This window comes from Phyllostomus discolor, chromosome 1, assembly GCF_004126475.2.
Source record: "Phyllostomus discolor isolate MPI-MPIP mPhyDis1 chromosome 1, mPhyDis1.pri.v3, whole genome shotgun sequence".
Taxonomy (NCBI): Eukaryota; Metazoa; Chordata; class Mammalia; order Chiroptera; family Phyllostomidae; genus Phyllostomus; species Phyllostomus discolor.
Window position 1 is genome coordinate 67952729 of NC_040903.2, and position 16913 is coordinate 67969641.

Sequence of the window (16913 nt, forward strand, 5' to 3'; positions counted from 1 at the left end):
TTTTTTGATATGCATGAGAAAAAGCAACTATTTCCATTGTTGTAAAGGTTTTATTGAAGGAACTTCATGAATATAAACACTTAATGGCTAAATGAAAACAAACACAGTGGCTAAAAAATAGTGAAAGCGAATTTTGCTGTATCCATTCAAAATACTGGACCATCTGTTTGTAATGTCAATTTATTTGGTTCTGGATAAATGTGTAACAGGTTATATGAATCAACTGTGAGTAAAACAAGTTACTGAACAACCTCCACACTCAAGTTTCCTGGGCAGTTATTACTGTATTACTCCTCCCAGAATGACTGTTTTGGGTTTCTACTTTCTCTTATACATCTCCTAATTCCTATTTTCAAGAGAAAAAGACCTTACCTAAATTCACCCTGAGCAGTGCTAACATTTCCTTTGCTGTAACGTGTTTACTCCTAGGTAGATCAAAACAGTATGTGAGTGACTGCCCCATCTGGCATGAGGTCACTATTAGCTTGGCATCATTCTCCTAATGTATGTGGAATATTGCTTTTTTCCCCCCCTCAAAACAGAAAGGATTGCATAATCCTGGACCTCAGAAGTACTTATGAAATCACTACCGCTGCCCCTTCCCTCAACAAACACTGCAACATTATAATCTAGTATCTGGCTATGCTTTAAAAATATCTTTAAAAGTAATGCTCCCAACTAAACCACTTAACCAGTAACATTTTTGAGAAAAACAAAACATGAAACAATGCACATGCCTGGGGGGGAAATTTCTAACCCCTGGTAGGCAGAGGACCTAGTAATTATTCTAATGAATATGTTTCTCAAGATGCCTGTTGTCGGTTTCTTACCTTTCTAATTCAAAACTGTTTAGATGGACCAGTGAGTTATGCAATTTAAAGAAGGCATCTAAAATGTGCACCTTTAGGCACAGGTACCTGGGATAAGCCCGAGGCATGAGACTGTAAGAGGCAAGTGCTTGGATTAAAAGGCGTTTCTCAGCTGGTAGTAATTTCTCTTGAATTAATTTTTTTAATTCAAGAAACAAGCGAACTTCCTCAATGTTCTAGTTTCTGGTTCCCACCTGACACGTCATTACAGAATAAGGGAAAGTAGATGACAGGGTGATAGGGAGGGAAGAGGAGGGAATAGGAATGATATTACAAGTGCGAGGTAAGATTCTGCCAGTCTTATGGTTCCAGCATGGCATGGATACTGATAAAATCTGGCTTTTCCAGGCTGCCGATTTTGCGGGGCTGGTACAAATGAACTTGATGCTCAAAGGAGAAACCTCTCCCCTCTCCTCTATTCTCCCAAATGTACCTCGCCTCTTATACTTCCAAAGTCTTACTCCCTAGGATCGTACAGATGGGATTCTTTCCCTATTTTTCATAACCCTCCCCCACGAAAGCAGCAGGGTTATTCCTTTCCTCTTTGCAGATGCCTCACCCACTGCACTCAAATAAATATATAAATACGATGTTTCCTGATTTCTGTACCCCCCCATATCTCAAGCTCTTCTATTCCAGTTCCTGGTTTCCCCAAGAACTTGGCCCGCCTTTCCGCGCGTCCGCTGCGGCCGCCCCCTCGCAGCCCCGGATGCGAGCCCAGTGCAAACACCAGGGAGAGGCGCGTGCTGCTGCCAGCACGCACGTGTGCTCCCGCCCTCTTCCCCAAATAGATCTTGTACGTGACTGGCCCGCGCCCAGTTACCTACTCCAAGGTGTGGGGTGAAGGAAAGGGTACTCCTTTGGGAAGGGGGACGAAAGAAGAAAGCACAAATCCAACGCTGAACTCTCCAGAGATGCCGGCGCTACTGATTGAGTCACGGCCGCGCCGCGCAGTTATAAGAGGACTGCCCTCTCCCGGCACCCGTAGAACCCCAGCCAGTGATACTGCTTTAAATGATTACCTTCCGGGGCAGTGCGCGTCCTGCTGAGAAAGTGGAGTCTCGCAGTTCTTAAAGTCCCCTTCTCAATATTTTGGAATTCCATTCCTAGGACCCAAACTGTGGTGTGTGTGTGTGCGTGCGTGTGTACACTAAAAGTACTCCCCACAATTCTCTGTTCCTTTTTCTAGCACGTCCTCTTTGTTTTATGGACCGGAAGGGTCCGGGAACCAAAATAGCTCGGCGGGCATTTCCGGAACTGGAGAGGTGGGTTCCGGGAGGGTACTGGAGGGAGGGAGGGAGAGAGAGAGAGAGCGTACGGCTACCGCTGGAGGATGAAGAAGGAGCATGTGTTGCACTGTCAGTTCTCTGCATGGTACCCACTGTTCCGAAGCCTTACCATCAAGAGGTAAGACGGAGGGGCTATGCCGGGGCGATAGCAAAAGGGAACTCCCGACATTTTGGGCGAATTCTATCTTAAAAAAAAAAAAAAAAATGGTAGGCCTTGTAACGACTGTATGGGAGCGCCAGGGCCAAGATTTCGGCTTCATAGTGGCATTTCAGGTGGGGAATTAATGAAGTCGATCCGTATTTGCGGTGAGTTCTCTTGCTTATCAGGGTGTGATAAAGGAGGTAGAAGGATATGTAATGGTTCAGAGAAGGTCGGAGGCTGCCGAGTAGTGGTTTACGCCAGTTTAGACTTAGGAGTTCATCATTATTTTTAGAATTACCAGAGAGGGATGGTGATCAGGAGAACTGGGTAGTCCCGGCTTTGCCGCTTACTAACCCACCGGGGGATTTACTTGCTTTCAGTGTCATAAAATAAGAACAATGATACACACCCCACCTCAAATAATATTGTAAAGCTCCAATGTGACAGTATATATGGAAGGCGTAAGTAAAGTGTAATCACATGTTGTTAGGGATGGTCACATCACGCGAGAGGAAGCTATCTGGAAAAGTTGTGAAACTGTTTGTTTTCTAGTTCTCTAGTCTACAAAAAAGGAATCCGTCCCTAGTTTTCAAGGCAAACATGGGATTAACTGTTTGATCCTTCACCCAGGAAATTCAGGTATTGTAGGCAGGGCAGCTAGGAGAATATCCCCAAATGTTCAAAAGCGATCATAACATCGGAGCACGATGCACGAGTACACTTTTACTCACTAAGAGGAATATATGAAAGAACTGCATGTCCGTGGATACTATTTTCTGTAATTTAGGCCAAGATTGACTCTTACTTAGGTATTTACTGTCTTCTGCTTTTCATTCTGTCCTCTTAGTGCAGAGTGTGAATGCGGAGGGAAACAGTTTTGAAATTCCGAGAGATTGAAAGAGCACAAGATTATTTAAGACAATTCTTTTCCATCTCTTGTTCACACATAGACTTCTTCCTGTTACCATGGTGTAATGGAGGTTAGAGCAGCTCAAAGGAAGATAATCTTTGCATTTGAAGATGGTAAAAGTCACACCAAAACGAAGAGGTCTTCAGCAGCAGAATTGGACTTTACCTCCTATCACAGAAGTAGTCTTCTTATATGATATGCCAGTCCTTCGTTACCTGGCGTAACTGAAATAGGCTTTGGGTCTGAGGTGATGATAGATTTGTTTATTTTGGGTTGGTATGATATAAAGTATGTTTGTGAACCTGTCAGACATTTTCACACTGGGTGCACTTAAAACTGACATTTGCTTTCTGTGCAGTTCTTTTGTAACCTCTGGTGTAGTTTTTTTTTTTTTTTTTTCCCCCTCAGAAGAAAATATAACAGTTAAGAATTGGAGTCAGGACCATCTACCTGACTTTGAATTTCGGTTCCACCAGCATCTTGAGTAAAGTGCTTAATCTCTCTAATTTCCATCTGCAAAATTGAGACAATAATAGGATTGTCATGGGCATTAAATAAGATAAAGCAGTTAAAATGCTTGTCACTGTTTCTGACATATAGTAAACAGGTATGCTGCATGTTGCTGCATTTTTTACTTAATCAAATATCCATTGAAGCAAAGGAATTTTAGTTCACTTTAAGTATGTAACATTCATATTAAGCTGAGAGTGAAAAATAAACCAAGAGGTGGGATTTTCTAAACCGTCCATGACTAAGTTGTGTTTCTTGAAACCATTCTTTACTGTTTAAACTCTTCAGTCTAATTAGTTCTCTGGTAATATCACTGGTCCTAACATAAGGCAGGATAGCCCTCACAACCCAGGCCAATACGGTGGAATTGTATTATCATTGTCAGCTTTAATGCTGAGGGACTGACTATTCTGGTTTTTGACTCAGCATTATTATCTGGTGTTTATTAATTATGGCTCAGAGAGATGATTATGCAGGTAAGAATAGAAGTATATTTTTTGAGAAGTTCTAGGACTTGGACTCAGGTTTAAGAAAATTAGCTGGAAGGCTTTGGGCCATCCACTTTACCTTTCAAAATCTGTTTCTTTCCTCAAACATTAAAGTTATATTACTCTTATAAAAGGCTCTTCTACTCTAGAGTAACTTGTCTGTATAAAGAACTGTATCAACCTGATGGTGTACTTTGTCATTTAATTCTTTTATATCTTCCAGTTAAGCCTCATTGGATTCTCACCTGCATAATATATTTCAGTGACTGATTTAAGCTCTTCTCTAACAGCCTTACTTGTAAAGTGTGCCTGGCAATGACTTACGTATGACTTCAGTCTTTCAGGCATGGTTCCTTTCCCCCTCCGAGTTTTGGAGCTACTTGGTGTATCTCGGTACAGCTCTTACCATACTGTGCTGTGATTTTTCCTTTTTCCCCTCATGGGCTTTGCACTCTTAATGGAATCACCTTGGTATCCTTCTTAACTTACTTAACATAATGCAAGATAACATCATGAGGATGACTTTAGAGCTGTGACTATAGAACTTAGTGGCTCAAGAGAACTAAAATCTAATGAGATGTCAGCTAGTATCTATGAGTTGTAGACCGTCAAATAGGAAGAATATGCAAATAATTCAGAATGGAATCAAACAGTAAATAGATACATTGAATCTAATCAAGAGATGATTAGATTCAGCCTGGAGGAAAAGTCCAAATTCAAATCAGACTTGAGAAGTAGTAGGACTCAAAAACAAATGACATGGACTCTGAAATAATTGATTTGGGGAGTGAGAGACTTTATTGATATAAAAGAGAGCTCTATCTTTTCTCACTGTGGTCAAGAAAATCACCCTGGACTTGTAGGAGCTGATGTCCCTGCCAGTGTTTCTTAGTATTAAACCCCTGAGAAGAAAAATTTCATATTTTCTTGGAAAGGTTGTCTCTAATTCTATTGGGATGATATTATTACTTGATGAAGTAATATCTTTAACTCCAGGAGAGCTAGGTTAAATATAGAGGTGATGAAATAATTCAAACGTAATAGTTTTATCTTTTTTTCTAAGTTTATTTAATATCTTTAAAAATTTGCCATTTTGAGGATAACCAGCATATATAAAAAACAGATTAGCCTTTTGGTTCTAATTTAAATTGTGTAATTAGTTCAGAATGGTGATACATTAAACTATATAAGAAAAATTTTTACATTTTTAAATAGTATTGGAATGTTTGCAAGAACCTTGGATTTATTATACTTATAGGTTAATTGGCTGGTTTCATGAGAGTTAAATACCTGGAAAGGCTTACTTCTTTCTAATTAGTTGACATACAGGGGTGGCCAAAACTATTGGGTTGGTCAAAAAGTCCATTACAGTTTTTCTGTATGCTGGCTCTAGTAGTGCTTAGTTGTCTTTAACTTCAAAAGAAACAATTTTATTAGATTGTATTGTGACAGCTGTCATATCAGTGTGCCTTTTTAAAAAAACTTATCAAAATTGGTGAATGTTTGTGCAGCCATTTTAATATTAAAGATGGAATTAAACTAAAGCATGACCAGTTAAAGAGCTTTGCTGCTCTGGTGATCAGTTAAGTATGAGGCCACCAAAACACATCCACACATAGCATGTATTCTTAGGCTTCTGTGCTCATTGCCAACCAAAGAATGGTTTCCAGAACTAAGTCAGCCTCTGCCCTCTCTCCTGGAAGGTGGTCAGGTGCTATTCATCTTCTGATTTGTTTGCTGCGTTTCCTGTGTTGCTGCAGTTGTCTGCTGCTCTCTAATTTCTAAAGGCACATAATCATTGTACTCAGGATTTTTTTGAGTTTGTTGCTTTCATACTGTGATTTCAGCCTGTTTCTTTGGATTTGGCTGACTTGTGTTTCTTTACCACAAAGACAATTGTGGTAATTTTTTGGACCTAATTTAGCTTAAACAATATTTAATCATATTATTCTAATTCCTAGTTTGCTGACACCAAATGTACATCATTAACATTTCCCACTTCGTATTCTAATAATGGGAACAAGTAATTAAAATATTGAGTTTGGAATGTTTTTCTTTCTGCTTATGCTTGGCCTTTTAAAATGATGCCTTTTTTGATTTATGGTTTTTGTTTTTTCTTTTTAGTGTCATTCTTCCACTTCCTCAGAATGTGAAGGATTACTTACTTGATGATGGAACTCTGGTGGTTTCAGGAAGGTAAAGTATATTAGAAAAACATTTTTAATACTTTTATCGTAAAGAATGTTGTACTTATTAAATCTCAGCTATTGCCATGTGAAATAAATATATTAGTTTTGGTACCTTCCTCTTCCCCCCTGTTTTTCCCTAGCTAAAATTATGTGCTGATCTTTATCCTGTATTTTTTGTCAGTGCTCAATTATTAAGATTTTCAAAACTGAGTACTTCTTTCTCTAATAATTGCTAGTTACAAAATTGGGCAATTCCTTTCTCTCTGCCTTTAGAAAATGGATGCGATGGTACCTATTCCTTCTGGAGATGGGGAGGGCAAGGGAGGTTATCACCCTATGGGATTCTTCAGTTTTTAAGGTAAAAAATCACGTTCTTCGCAAACAGAAAGCTTTACGGGGGTGTATCATGTACATCCTTAGCATTTTGTTCGCCACAGTTAACTCACCATGGCCCCACCTCCACTTTCTCTGTTCATACAGTCCCTCTATTTATAAAAGGAAGTCACTGTGCTTTAGTCTTTTTAGTGTAAACTTGAACAAGTTTAAGCATTATACAATTTAATGATATTCCAATGTGTTCATTCAGGTCTCTACTTGGAAATCATGTTATCCTAGCATGCCTCTATCACCATCCTTTCCAAAGTAGCCTAAAGCTAACCCTTGCTGTTTTGTACATCACTCTTTTTTTGCAGTTCTAGGTTGGAAATAATTTTCTCTTTTCTCAGGAATTGTTTTGTTTTACTGTGGTACAATGTAGATAACATAAAATTTACCATGTTAACTGTTTTAAAGTGGATAGTTTATTGGTATTAAGTACATGTAAATGTTGCACAACCATCACCACCATCTATCTCCAGAACTTTTTTCATCTTGTAAAACTGATAACTTTCTGTGCCTTCATTTTCTTGTCTGATATCATAGAATGAACCTCATAGGTTTGTGGCAGGGATAACGAGATAATATGTAAAATGTTAGCCCAATGCCTAGTATGTTATGTGCTCTTAAGAAGTACTAACTACTCTCAGATCATCATTAATTTCAGTCTGAACATTAAACAAACACACCAGTAAATATATAGGTGAAAAATTGTGATAACGCTGTGAAGGGAATGGGGAGAGCGCTGACATACTAAGTCACTGGGGGTTGGAGTGAGGCAGAGGGTTGCAGGCAGGGTCAGGGAACACTCTGAAGAAGTAACTTATAAGCCTCTGAGATACAGAGTTTGGGTAGAGCGTAGTCAGTTGAAGGGTAGAGCGTAGTCAGTTGAAGGGTAGAGGGAAGAATCTTCTAGGCTGAGGTAACAGTATTAAGGAGGGCTCTGAGTTATGAAAGATCTTTACATGCAAGAAACTAATGAGAGAGGGTCATGTGTTTCGAGCATGGTAGGGGTGAGTGGTGTGAGATTCAGTCCATTGAAATGAGAGGTGGTTAGGGTTCAGGCTGAGGTGTGTGTGTGGGGGGGTCATGTTAAAGATCCTCAAATTTCTTGTGAGTTTGGTAGGAAGGTATTGAAGGGCTCTGAGCAGGAGTGACTTCAGCAGATTTCAGTTTGTGAACAATGACTGGTTACCGTGTGGGACTTGCACACCCGTTAGGAGGGTTGCATTGGAGCAAGTGTGAACTGGCAGTGGCTTGAACTGAGGTGGTGCCGTTGGAGTGGGAAAAGTGAATGGAGTTCATACCTTCGAAACTTGGTGACGGAGAAGGAAGTGGCAAGAATTACTCTCATTTCTTCTTGAAAATTATAGGTATAATTTAAATGAGGTACATTTACAATACAATGCACAGTTTTTGAAGGTATGATTTGATGAGTTTTGATAAATATATACACGTATTTCATTACCACTCCATTGAGAATATCGACCATTTCCATTCCCCAGAAAGTCCCTCGTGTCCCTTTTTGGTCTGTCCTTTTACCTCCACCCCCCTTCCCATTCCCACTGAGGTAAATACTGGTCTGATTTCTGTCTCCATAGCTTAGTTTTGTCAGTTCTAGAGCTTCATGTTAAGTGGAATCATATAGTATGTATTCTTTCGTGGCCAGCATCCTTAATTCAGTATAATGCTTCTGAGATTCATCTGTGTTGGGTTTCATCATGGAGAAGCTTTTTTCACACATGTCTTTCTAAAGTCTACTTTTGTGTTTTGTGTGTGGGCTCGGGTGTGTATCTCTCTCAGTGTATCCTTTGCTATCCTAATCTTTTTGTCTCCCTGAGTTCAGATAGTAAGTTTGTTGAATGAGTGTGTATGTTTAAAGTATTATTTATAGAATTCCATAGCTGTATCTATTACTATGCTATGTGAACGTTTTAGCTCTTTTGTAGTAGAGGTGATAACTTGCATCAGGCCCACAAATTAGGTGTGCCTCAGGTGGTTTGATTCACAGTGCACCCAAGTACTAATCCTCACTGTCCCTTTTTGGTCCTTTCTTTCCTGACCTGTCTTTCTTAAGGCAGAATGATAGTAGATGCCAATTATAAAATACATATTAGATATGTTCGTGCTTTGAACCTTCACAGCTCTGCCAAGGAATAATCTCTTAAGTTGATGATGAAATTAACAAATAATAGTATAAGTACATTGTTAAGAAATGGTTTCACTCAAATTTGTTAAGGGTGTATGATATACTAAGTGTTACGTTAGCAATCATGGGAACGGCATATCTTCCTCTATAAATCAAGAAATCGATACATTGGTTTAATCAGTCTGTTGTGATTTTGGTTAATGCACATGTTTCCTCAGTTTTAATCAACTTTTTGTAATTCTGTAGAATTGAGTTTCTGGATGCACAAGGCTAGGAACCAAGTAGGCTTACCTGTTAGCTTGCACATAGGCCAAAGTTTCAGAGCCTCTATAATTCCTGGCACTGGGTAGGTCCTCTGTTGGTCTTGCCAAAGTCATTTACGCAGCTGTAACGATATGGTGGCTTGACCAGATGGGATGGCCTCATTTACATGTCTGGTGGCTGATGCTGACTGTCAGCTGGACCTCTCTTTCCATGTGGTCTCATCCTCAAAAAGTCTAATCTTAGCTTCTTCACATAGTGGTGCCTGTGTTCATGAAAAGAGTGGATGCTGAAAAGGCTTTTTTGGCTCCTAGGCTTAGAATCACAAGGGATCTGTGCTGCCTTTTGTTGGTCATAGAGAGTCTTAAAACCAGTCTAAATGAAAGGGATGGGAAAATAAATGCTATTTCTTCATCGAAGAGTAGCAAAGTCACCCTTCAAAGGGGCTTATCTAATGTGATGGGAAGAATTATTGTAGCCGTCTTTGCACTTCATCTAAGTTTTTTTTCCTTTCTTCCATTGTGCCACATCCTGGTGGGCCCTTTCATTCTGGAGACTTAAATATATTTTTCAGTTTTGGAACATTTAAAAATATTATGTCTTTGATAATTTCCTCTTATTTTCTTGCCTCTGTTTCTGGAACTCCACTGTTATTTAGATGTGGGAGCTGCTGGATTAATTCTCCTTATTTTATTATTTCTTCTTCTTGTCTGTTTCTATGTGGTTGTAGTTCTACTTTCCAGGTAATTTCCTTGATTTGCCATTCATTTTGAATTCTCAAATTTCAGCTCTTTTCATTTTCTACAAGTTCAACTTTCCCTTTTGTTCCTTTCTTATAAAGCCTCCTGTTGTTTCATGAATGCATTATCTTCTTTGGTCTTTTCTTAAATTAAAAAAAATGTTTATTTACTTATTTTTAGAGGGGATGAGAAGGGGAAAGAGAGGGAGAGAAATACCAATGTGTGAGGGAAACATAGATCGGCTGCCTCTTGCATGCCTCCAGCAGGTATCTGACCACAACCCACGCATGTGCCTGGGACTTGAACATGTGACCTCTCATCTCCTGGGGCGAAGCCCAGCCCACTGATCCACCCTAGTCAGGGCTGTCTTCTTTTATCTTTAAGGATATTAATCATGTTTAAAATATTTTTCATTTGGTTTGTTTTTTGCCTTTCTTTGTTCCATGTACCTTTTTTCTCTTGGAGCCCTTCTTTAGTTTGATGATGATTTTAAGCCTGTATTCGTATTTAAGAGTGAGGGACATAAACACACACACACTTGGAAACTGTGGACCTGGGTGGGGCTTGTTGACGAAGACTGCCAGTTGTCAGCAGGGACTGATGAAAGATTCCAGATGACATTATCTGTAGGTCTTCCCTCTGGGCTTGTTCTGTTTCCACAGAGAAGGATTCTCTGATCCGTCTACATTCTGGTAGCTGGGTGGGAGGACGGGAACCAGGGGTCTCACTGTTCATGGCTTTCACACTGTTGCTTATCCTCTTCTAGCAATTCATTCGCATATGCCATGGGCTGTTATGGACCTGAGACCTGAGCCTCTCTAGTTCACTTGTTTCCCAGAGAATAAACCTGCTTGCCCATGGGGGTGGAGGAGGATTAGTTGCTTAGGTATGCAAGTTGAGGAAGACTGGGTAAGTCTTGCTGCCGTTTGTATGGACCTCACACAAGTCACCCTGTTTATAGCCCAGAGCTTCAGTCTCATTATCCAGAGGTCTCCAGCTTCTAGCTGACGTTCAGTGGGCTGTCCCCTCTGGCTTTCTGTTTCCTGGACTTTAGAGTTGCCATCTTCCTTCTGTAGCTTTCTCTTTGGGATCTTCCTTGTCATTTTAGTGGAGTTTCCCAATGGAACTTGGGGATAAATAAATGTCCATGGTTAGCCAGAGGCCCCATTTCCCTTGTTCTTGTAGTATCTTGGTATAGGTCATGTGCTGGCTATTACTCTGATTATTATTGCTTTAATTATGTGAGTTCTTCCTAGGCCAGTTGTTTGTAGTTGGGTGTTGAGGAGGGGCCAGGACGCTGTTATCCCCTTAGAGTTCTTTCACCTTTTGCTTTCCCTATGCAATGAGATTGGCTGCTCAGTGGCCCCATCCAATACCTGCTTATTCAAAGAGATTGTATCTGCCCTGGCCAGGTAGCTCAGATGGTTAGAACATCATCCCAGTATGCCCGGGTTGCAGGTTCAATCCCCATGGATACAAGAATGAACCAATGAGATGTTTCTCCTTCCCTCTCCCTTCCTCGCTAAAAAAAAAATAAGTAAATAAAGAGAGTGTGTCTGAGGATTTCCTTCTCTCTCTTTCCCCCATACCTCTACCAGCTCACACAATTAGTTTACATTGTATAAACAAACTATTCTTGCCCTTCAGGGGTATTCTGTCAGCCATGCAGAACAGCTCTTCAGATGCCTCCTCTGGTGTCTGTCTTCTTCCATTCAACCTTCCTTGTCTCAGCAGCACTTTCTTATTCACTGGATTTAGAGTTGACGACTCTTAGTGTCATCAGAGGTGGACTTTGAGTTTGTCTTTCCATTGTTTCTAAGTGATTTCTGAGAAAAGGGCAGACAGTTTTTATTCTGCCATCTTTATGGTACTCTAATTAATTTCATATTGGTTTTATTACTTTCTGTCTCACAAAGTAGACTTTTCCTAATTGAAAGGCTTTTTATATACTCAGTACACCGGAAATTATGTCTACTTGGTACCACAGCTTTTTTCTTGCTTAATTTTTGCTTTATGTTCTTTTAGGGAAGATCCTCCAACACATTCTCAGCCAGATAGTGATGATGAGGGAGAAGAAATACAGGTTGGTTCAAAATAAAATACTCTGTTCTGTAGACTCTTCTCATTTCAATAATCTCTAAAATAGTTCTGACATTTATATCTTAGCATATATTCATTAAAGTGAGAAATTACATGAAAATCTCACTTTTATAATACTTTTATTTACATATATTTTGTGTTCAGGAAAAGATGCCACCTGTTTATGTATCATTTTTACATGGAGCATTGCTTTTTGAAGGCCCTGTACAGTACCTACATTTAATTTTCTTTTCTGTCCTCTCGCCCATGCAGTGGTCAGATGATGAGAACACGGCCACACTCACGGTAAGAGCCAAGTGCCAGCACGGGGACAGCCTCGCACTGTCACACAGCTGCTTCGGGGTTCCAGCGCATGCCGCTGATTCCCATTCACCACCGTTCCAAGCAGTGTTTTCTGTGTTGGCTATTATCTGTTATTAAGGAAAATAACTCGAATCATTTTTTAAATAAAAATGTATCTACAGGAATGAGTAAAGTAAAAAATGTATTCTAAAAATATGGTAGGTGAATGAAACTCCTCATACCCTGAGATAATAGAGAAAGGTTTTTATAAAATTTTCTATAAATAAATGTAAAAGCACGTTGAAGGAGACTAGTTTTAATAGAGGGAGGGTACGTTTTAATAGAATTTTAAATAAGATACTTCTGTTTAATGAAAGATGTGTGGTTTCCAGGGCACAAGAAAAAAGGTAGAGATGCCTCAACTGATATATTCCCTTAGGTAAAAAGAGCATGCCAGCATATTCAGAAGGGGAAAGATGGCATGTTTTATTTCACTCTGGTTGTCATACAGGGCAATCATTCTCTTTTTATTGAAAATTCTATCAGTACAGTGTATATGTTTTCTGCCATTCCAGGGCATTACAATGGGTTCTATGAAGTTACAAATCATGAATATAATTTCATTCCTGCCATCATGGAAGTTATAAATCAGTAGGGAAAGATGCCCCAATTTGGGTGAAGATGACAAAATGCTATCTTACCAAAGAGAACAGTTACAACTGAGGGGATCTCCATTAGAGGGAGAAGTGACATTTGCTCTGGACCCTAAAAGCAGTAAGGATTATCAATATCAACTCATGTTTTTAAACACAGATAGATAGCTACAGAAATTAGTAATATACATGTGTGTCTGTTTAATGAACTGTTCACTAAGGCCTAGAAGTAATAGTATATGACATCACAGCAGCAATGAGCACCCCTGGTGCTCTGTGGTTTCCAAACACCATTCTCCGTGAAGGGAAACCAAAGCTCCTTGGAGAAACTTGAGACTGGGGGTAGGAAAGTGTAAAGATGAGCATGCAGCAGTCTGTTGTGTCCGAAGGTGAGGAAGTGCTCAGAGGATGATGGGGACGTGACGGAAAGGAACCAGAAGCCAGCTTGAGTGGGCTCCCGCTGGCGGAGTAGGTGGGCATCCTAACAGACGATGGAAGTGATGGACTGTAATCATTGACCAAAATTAGAATCCTTGATCCCACCCTGACATAAATGATTAAATTAAATACAGGAAGCAAAGGGGGAAGCCCTTCTTTATAGTAGAAAAGGCACCAATGCAGAAGAAATGTGATAAATGTAGAAGAAGTGATAGAATTAGAAGTCACCATTTGGCAGATATCACAGGGTCGATGCTAAAACTAGCGAGTGGATATTTGATGAGAAAGAGCATACTCGCATATTCTCAAAGCATCTCCACCAAAATTACTTACTAATTTCAAAGGGAAAAACAGTAACTTTATAGTGGGAAGACCTGGCTAGTCAAGTGAGCAAAGTTAACCTGGTCAGGATGGACAGACCTACATTGTGTGCTTTCTGATCAGATGCACATCACATGCTAAAACAGTGTAACCTGAATCTAATCAAGAAAATTCCACAAACTCATCGTTTTGGAAATTATATAGAATAACTGCCCTGTAAGTTTCAAAAATGTCAAAGTCATGAAAGATGAAGAACAGAGAAAGGAACTATTACTCTGATTAAAGGATATTAAACAGACTTTATGACTAAATGTAATGCATGATTCTAGACTGGATCCTGGGTGAGAGAAAAATGTTTTCTTTTGCTATAAATGACACTTTTTAGGAAAATGGGTACATTTTGAATGAGATGTTGATGAAATGTGGTATTTTCAGTGTTAGCTCACTGATTTTGATAATTTTGTTGTTATATAAAAGTGTTACTACTTTTTAGGAAATATGTACTGAAGTACTGTATTTAGGAGTAAATGGGCATCATGACTTCAACTTACTTTAAAAGAATATAGGAAGAAAAGTGCATTTTATATACATAAATATAAATAAATACACAACACCTGCGTAGTTATATATTGAGAGGGAGTTGAGGGGAGAATGATAAAGCAAATGTAGTAAAATGCCTGAGTGAAGAGACAGAAATTTTGTTACTCTTTTAATGCTTCTGAAATTGTTTTAAAATAAAAAGTTAGTTGAAAAAAGTGACTGGGTTTCACTGGGCGTAACCAGATGTAGGGCAAGGGGACATTTATGGCAGAAGAACGCTCTTAGTAGGGGAATGTGAGCCATGACCCAAAGTGGGAAAATACAAGGTTGTGGCCAATGGCAATTGTCCATTAGTGCAGATACAAAAACACTGAGTTAAAAATGGAGGAAAAAAAAAAAAGAAACGCAGCCAGAGATGGATAAATGTCAAAAGCACAATAGTGAATTTCAAAGAGTACTGCTAGGTTGCAGAAAGTATACATATCAAATGACAGCAGTTATGTTAAAACTTTTTAATGTTGTATTTTGTAGACAAGCACGTATATCACAAGTATAAAATCATGACTACAGAAGAATATGCCTAATTTTGTAATGATGGTTCCTTTGGGGACTGGGAAGACTTAGGGAGGAGAAAAAGGAGGTAAAAAGCCTCATTTGTATTGTACTGTTTTCTTTCCCCCCTTAGGAAATATAAAGGTCTGGATCAAATTGTTGAATATTTGCCAAATTATTGAGTGTTTGGATCCAAGAACATGGGTGTATATACTTTTGTGTATTTTAAACATTTTATGATTTAAAAATTTTAAAAGAAATAACCGTTTGCCCAGTGGGTTTGGTGCAGGGATGTGGTGGATAAAGTTGGAAATATAGGTGAGCCCAGATCTCAGAAAGTTCATAGATGTGATTCAGGTGTGGATTTTACTCCACTTAGAATGGAACCTTTTCCAAGACATCTATTATACAGATTTAAGTCAATTCATTGAGCTATGTATGAGCTTAAAAGATTACTGTTAGTTAAATATGTTGAAGTCAAGTTTTCAGAAAGAGGGGGGACCATGACTCCCTTATAGATACACAACTCTTTTTTTCTTTTTTAAATTTTAATCATTGTTCAAGTACAGTTTTCTCCCTTTTACTCCCATTCCAGCCAACCCACCCAACCCTCCCTACTTCCCTCCCATTACCACCCATCCCTAGTTTTTGTCCACGTGTCCTTTAAATTTGTTCCTGTAAACCCTTCCCATTCTCCCCTGAAGATATACAACTCTTTAACATACCTCGAATGTTTTATTTAATTCCTGAGGGAGTCAGGCAGTTGTTATATAACTGGTTCGAAGAGAACCCAAAGAACAGACACATTTATAGATTAGGAATATTGAAAGGAATATGCGAATGAGGTAGAACTAGTTTTTCCTCCAGTGTGGGAGGGAAGACAGGTGGATTTCCATCAGCCAGGGTAGAAATTTCGCATCCATAAGAGATACTTTTCGCTGGCATTGCTTACCTACGATGTACCTCCTTGTGGAATAGTCAGAAGAGGCAGCTAGAACTGGATAACTGAGAAGGGAGCGCTCGATGTAGACAATACATAGTCTTCCACTGGAGTAGAAATTTTTCTCTACAGTTCATACTTTTTATAATTTAAATTGATATTAGAATTCTTATGGCAGGATTCATTAAAGTTGAATAATTTGAAGATTTGAGGAATCAGTCACCTCTTTTAAATTGCAATACATAAATTTAAAGCAATTCTTATATGTGAAGTTTGGTAGGATAGTAAAATTAAATTTTTTATCTTTGAAAATTAAATCCCTTTGTGTTGTAAATTTTGTGTAACTATGCCAGTTGTCAAAATTATTGCTAATGCATATCTAACATAAGGGTTTTTGTGGATAGAGCTTCTGTGGAGCCAAATCAGCAACTTTGGGGAATTAAAAGGAAATTATTGGCTTAGCATGAATGATAATTTCTTTTGATGAGGAAAAATGAATGGAAAATAAAGGACTCAAGGCTATTACTCATTTTTGAACCTCTTGCTAGAGTTTAGTTTTATGTATATAAGCTGAAAAAGTCAGATAGAAGATGTAGGGCATGCTGTCAAATAACTACCAGATGCTGCTAACCAATGCAGGGGCTGTGCGCATATGCAGCAAAAAAAAAGTTCGTCTGGCCTGCCCTTGCTCTCTCCAGTCATTCTCACTCGCCTGTTGCTTACAGCTGCTCTCTAGTTATGGGGATATATTTCCATTTTTTTAACGTACATGTTGTGGTCTGTTTCGTCAGACTCTTGTCACAGTTTTCTCTCTGTCATTAACTGGGTTAGATCTTGGAGATAAGCATAAGCCAGTGATTTCGACCTTTTTCACCTCATGGTACATATAAATTAATTAATAAAATTCTGAAGCATACCAAAAAGTATATCAGTATTTTTTGCCAATCAGACAAAAACATCAGGTATAATTTTGATTCATTCACACTGGATGGCTATTGCGTTGGTTGTCGTTTTTCTATTTGACAATCAAAGGGAAAAGAAGTCAGTGGCCCTGACTAAACAGTCAGGTGTAACATGTTTTAAAAACTCTTGCAACACACCAGTGTGCCTCTTGTGGTGTACTACAGCATACCAGATGAAGATTGCTGGCGTAAACCATTTGATT

The 16913-nt window shown here is 39.0% G+C and overlaps 2 protein-coding genes across 5 annotated transcripts in view; one reads left to right on the top strand and one right to left on the bottom strand.

Annotated features, from left to right (window-relative positions):
- The window catches only part of NUDT5 (nudix hydrolase 5), a 37076-nt gene extending 35062 nt beyond the window's left edge, over window positions 1-2014 (bottom strand). For 2 of the 4 annotated variants that reach the window (XM_036024300.1, XM_036024314.1), the window contains exon 1: window positions 1697-1854. The gene's annotated coding sequence lies outside the window, so the exon portion shown is untranslated. Of the gene's footprint in view, window positions 1-1692; window positions 1855-1891 lie in introns of those variants that run through there. The other 2 variants (XM_036024312.1, XM_028505343.2) reach the window with 2 other exon arrangements.
- CDC123 (cell division cycle 123) overlaps window positions 1982-16913 on the top strand; it is a 51646-nt gene continuing 36714 nt past the window's right edge. Inside the window, exons 1-4 of the mRNA XM_028507354.2 lie at window positions 1982-2276; window positions 6333-6404; window positions 11948-12005; window positions 12275-12307. Coding sequence (XP_028363155.1) covers window positions 2203-2276; window positions 6333-6404; window positions 11948-12005; window positions 12275-12307 — 237 coding nt within the window. The 5' untranslated portion in view covers window positions 1982-2202. The remainder of the gene's footprint in view (window positions 2277-6332; window positions 6405-11947; window positions 12006-12274; window positions 12308-16913) is intronic.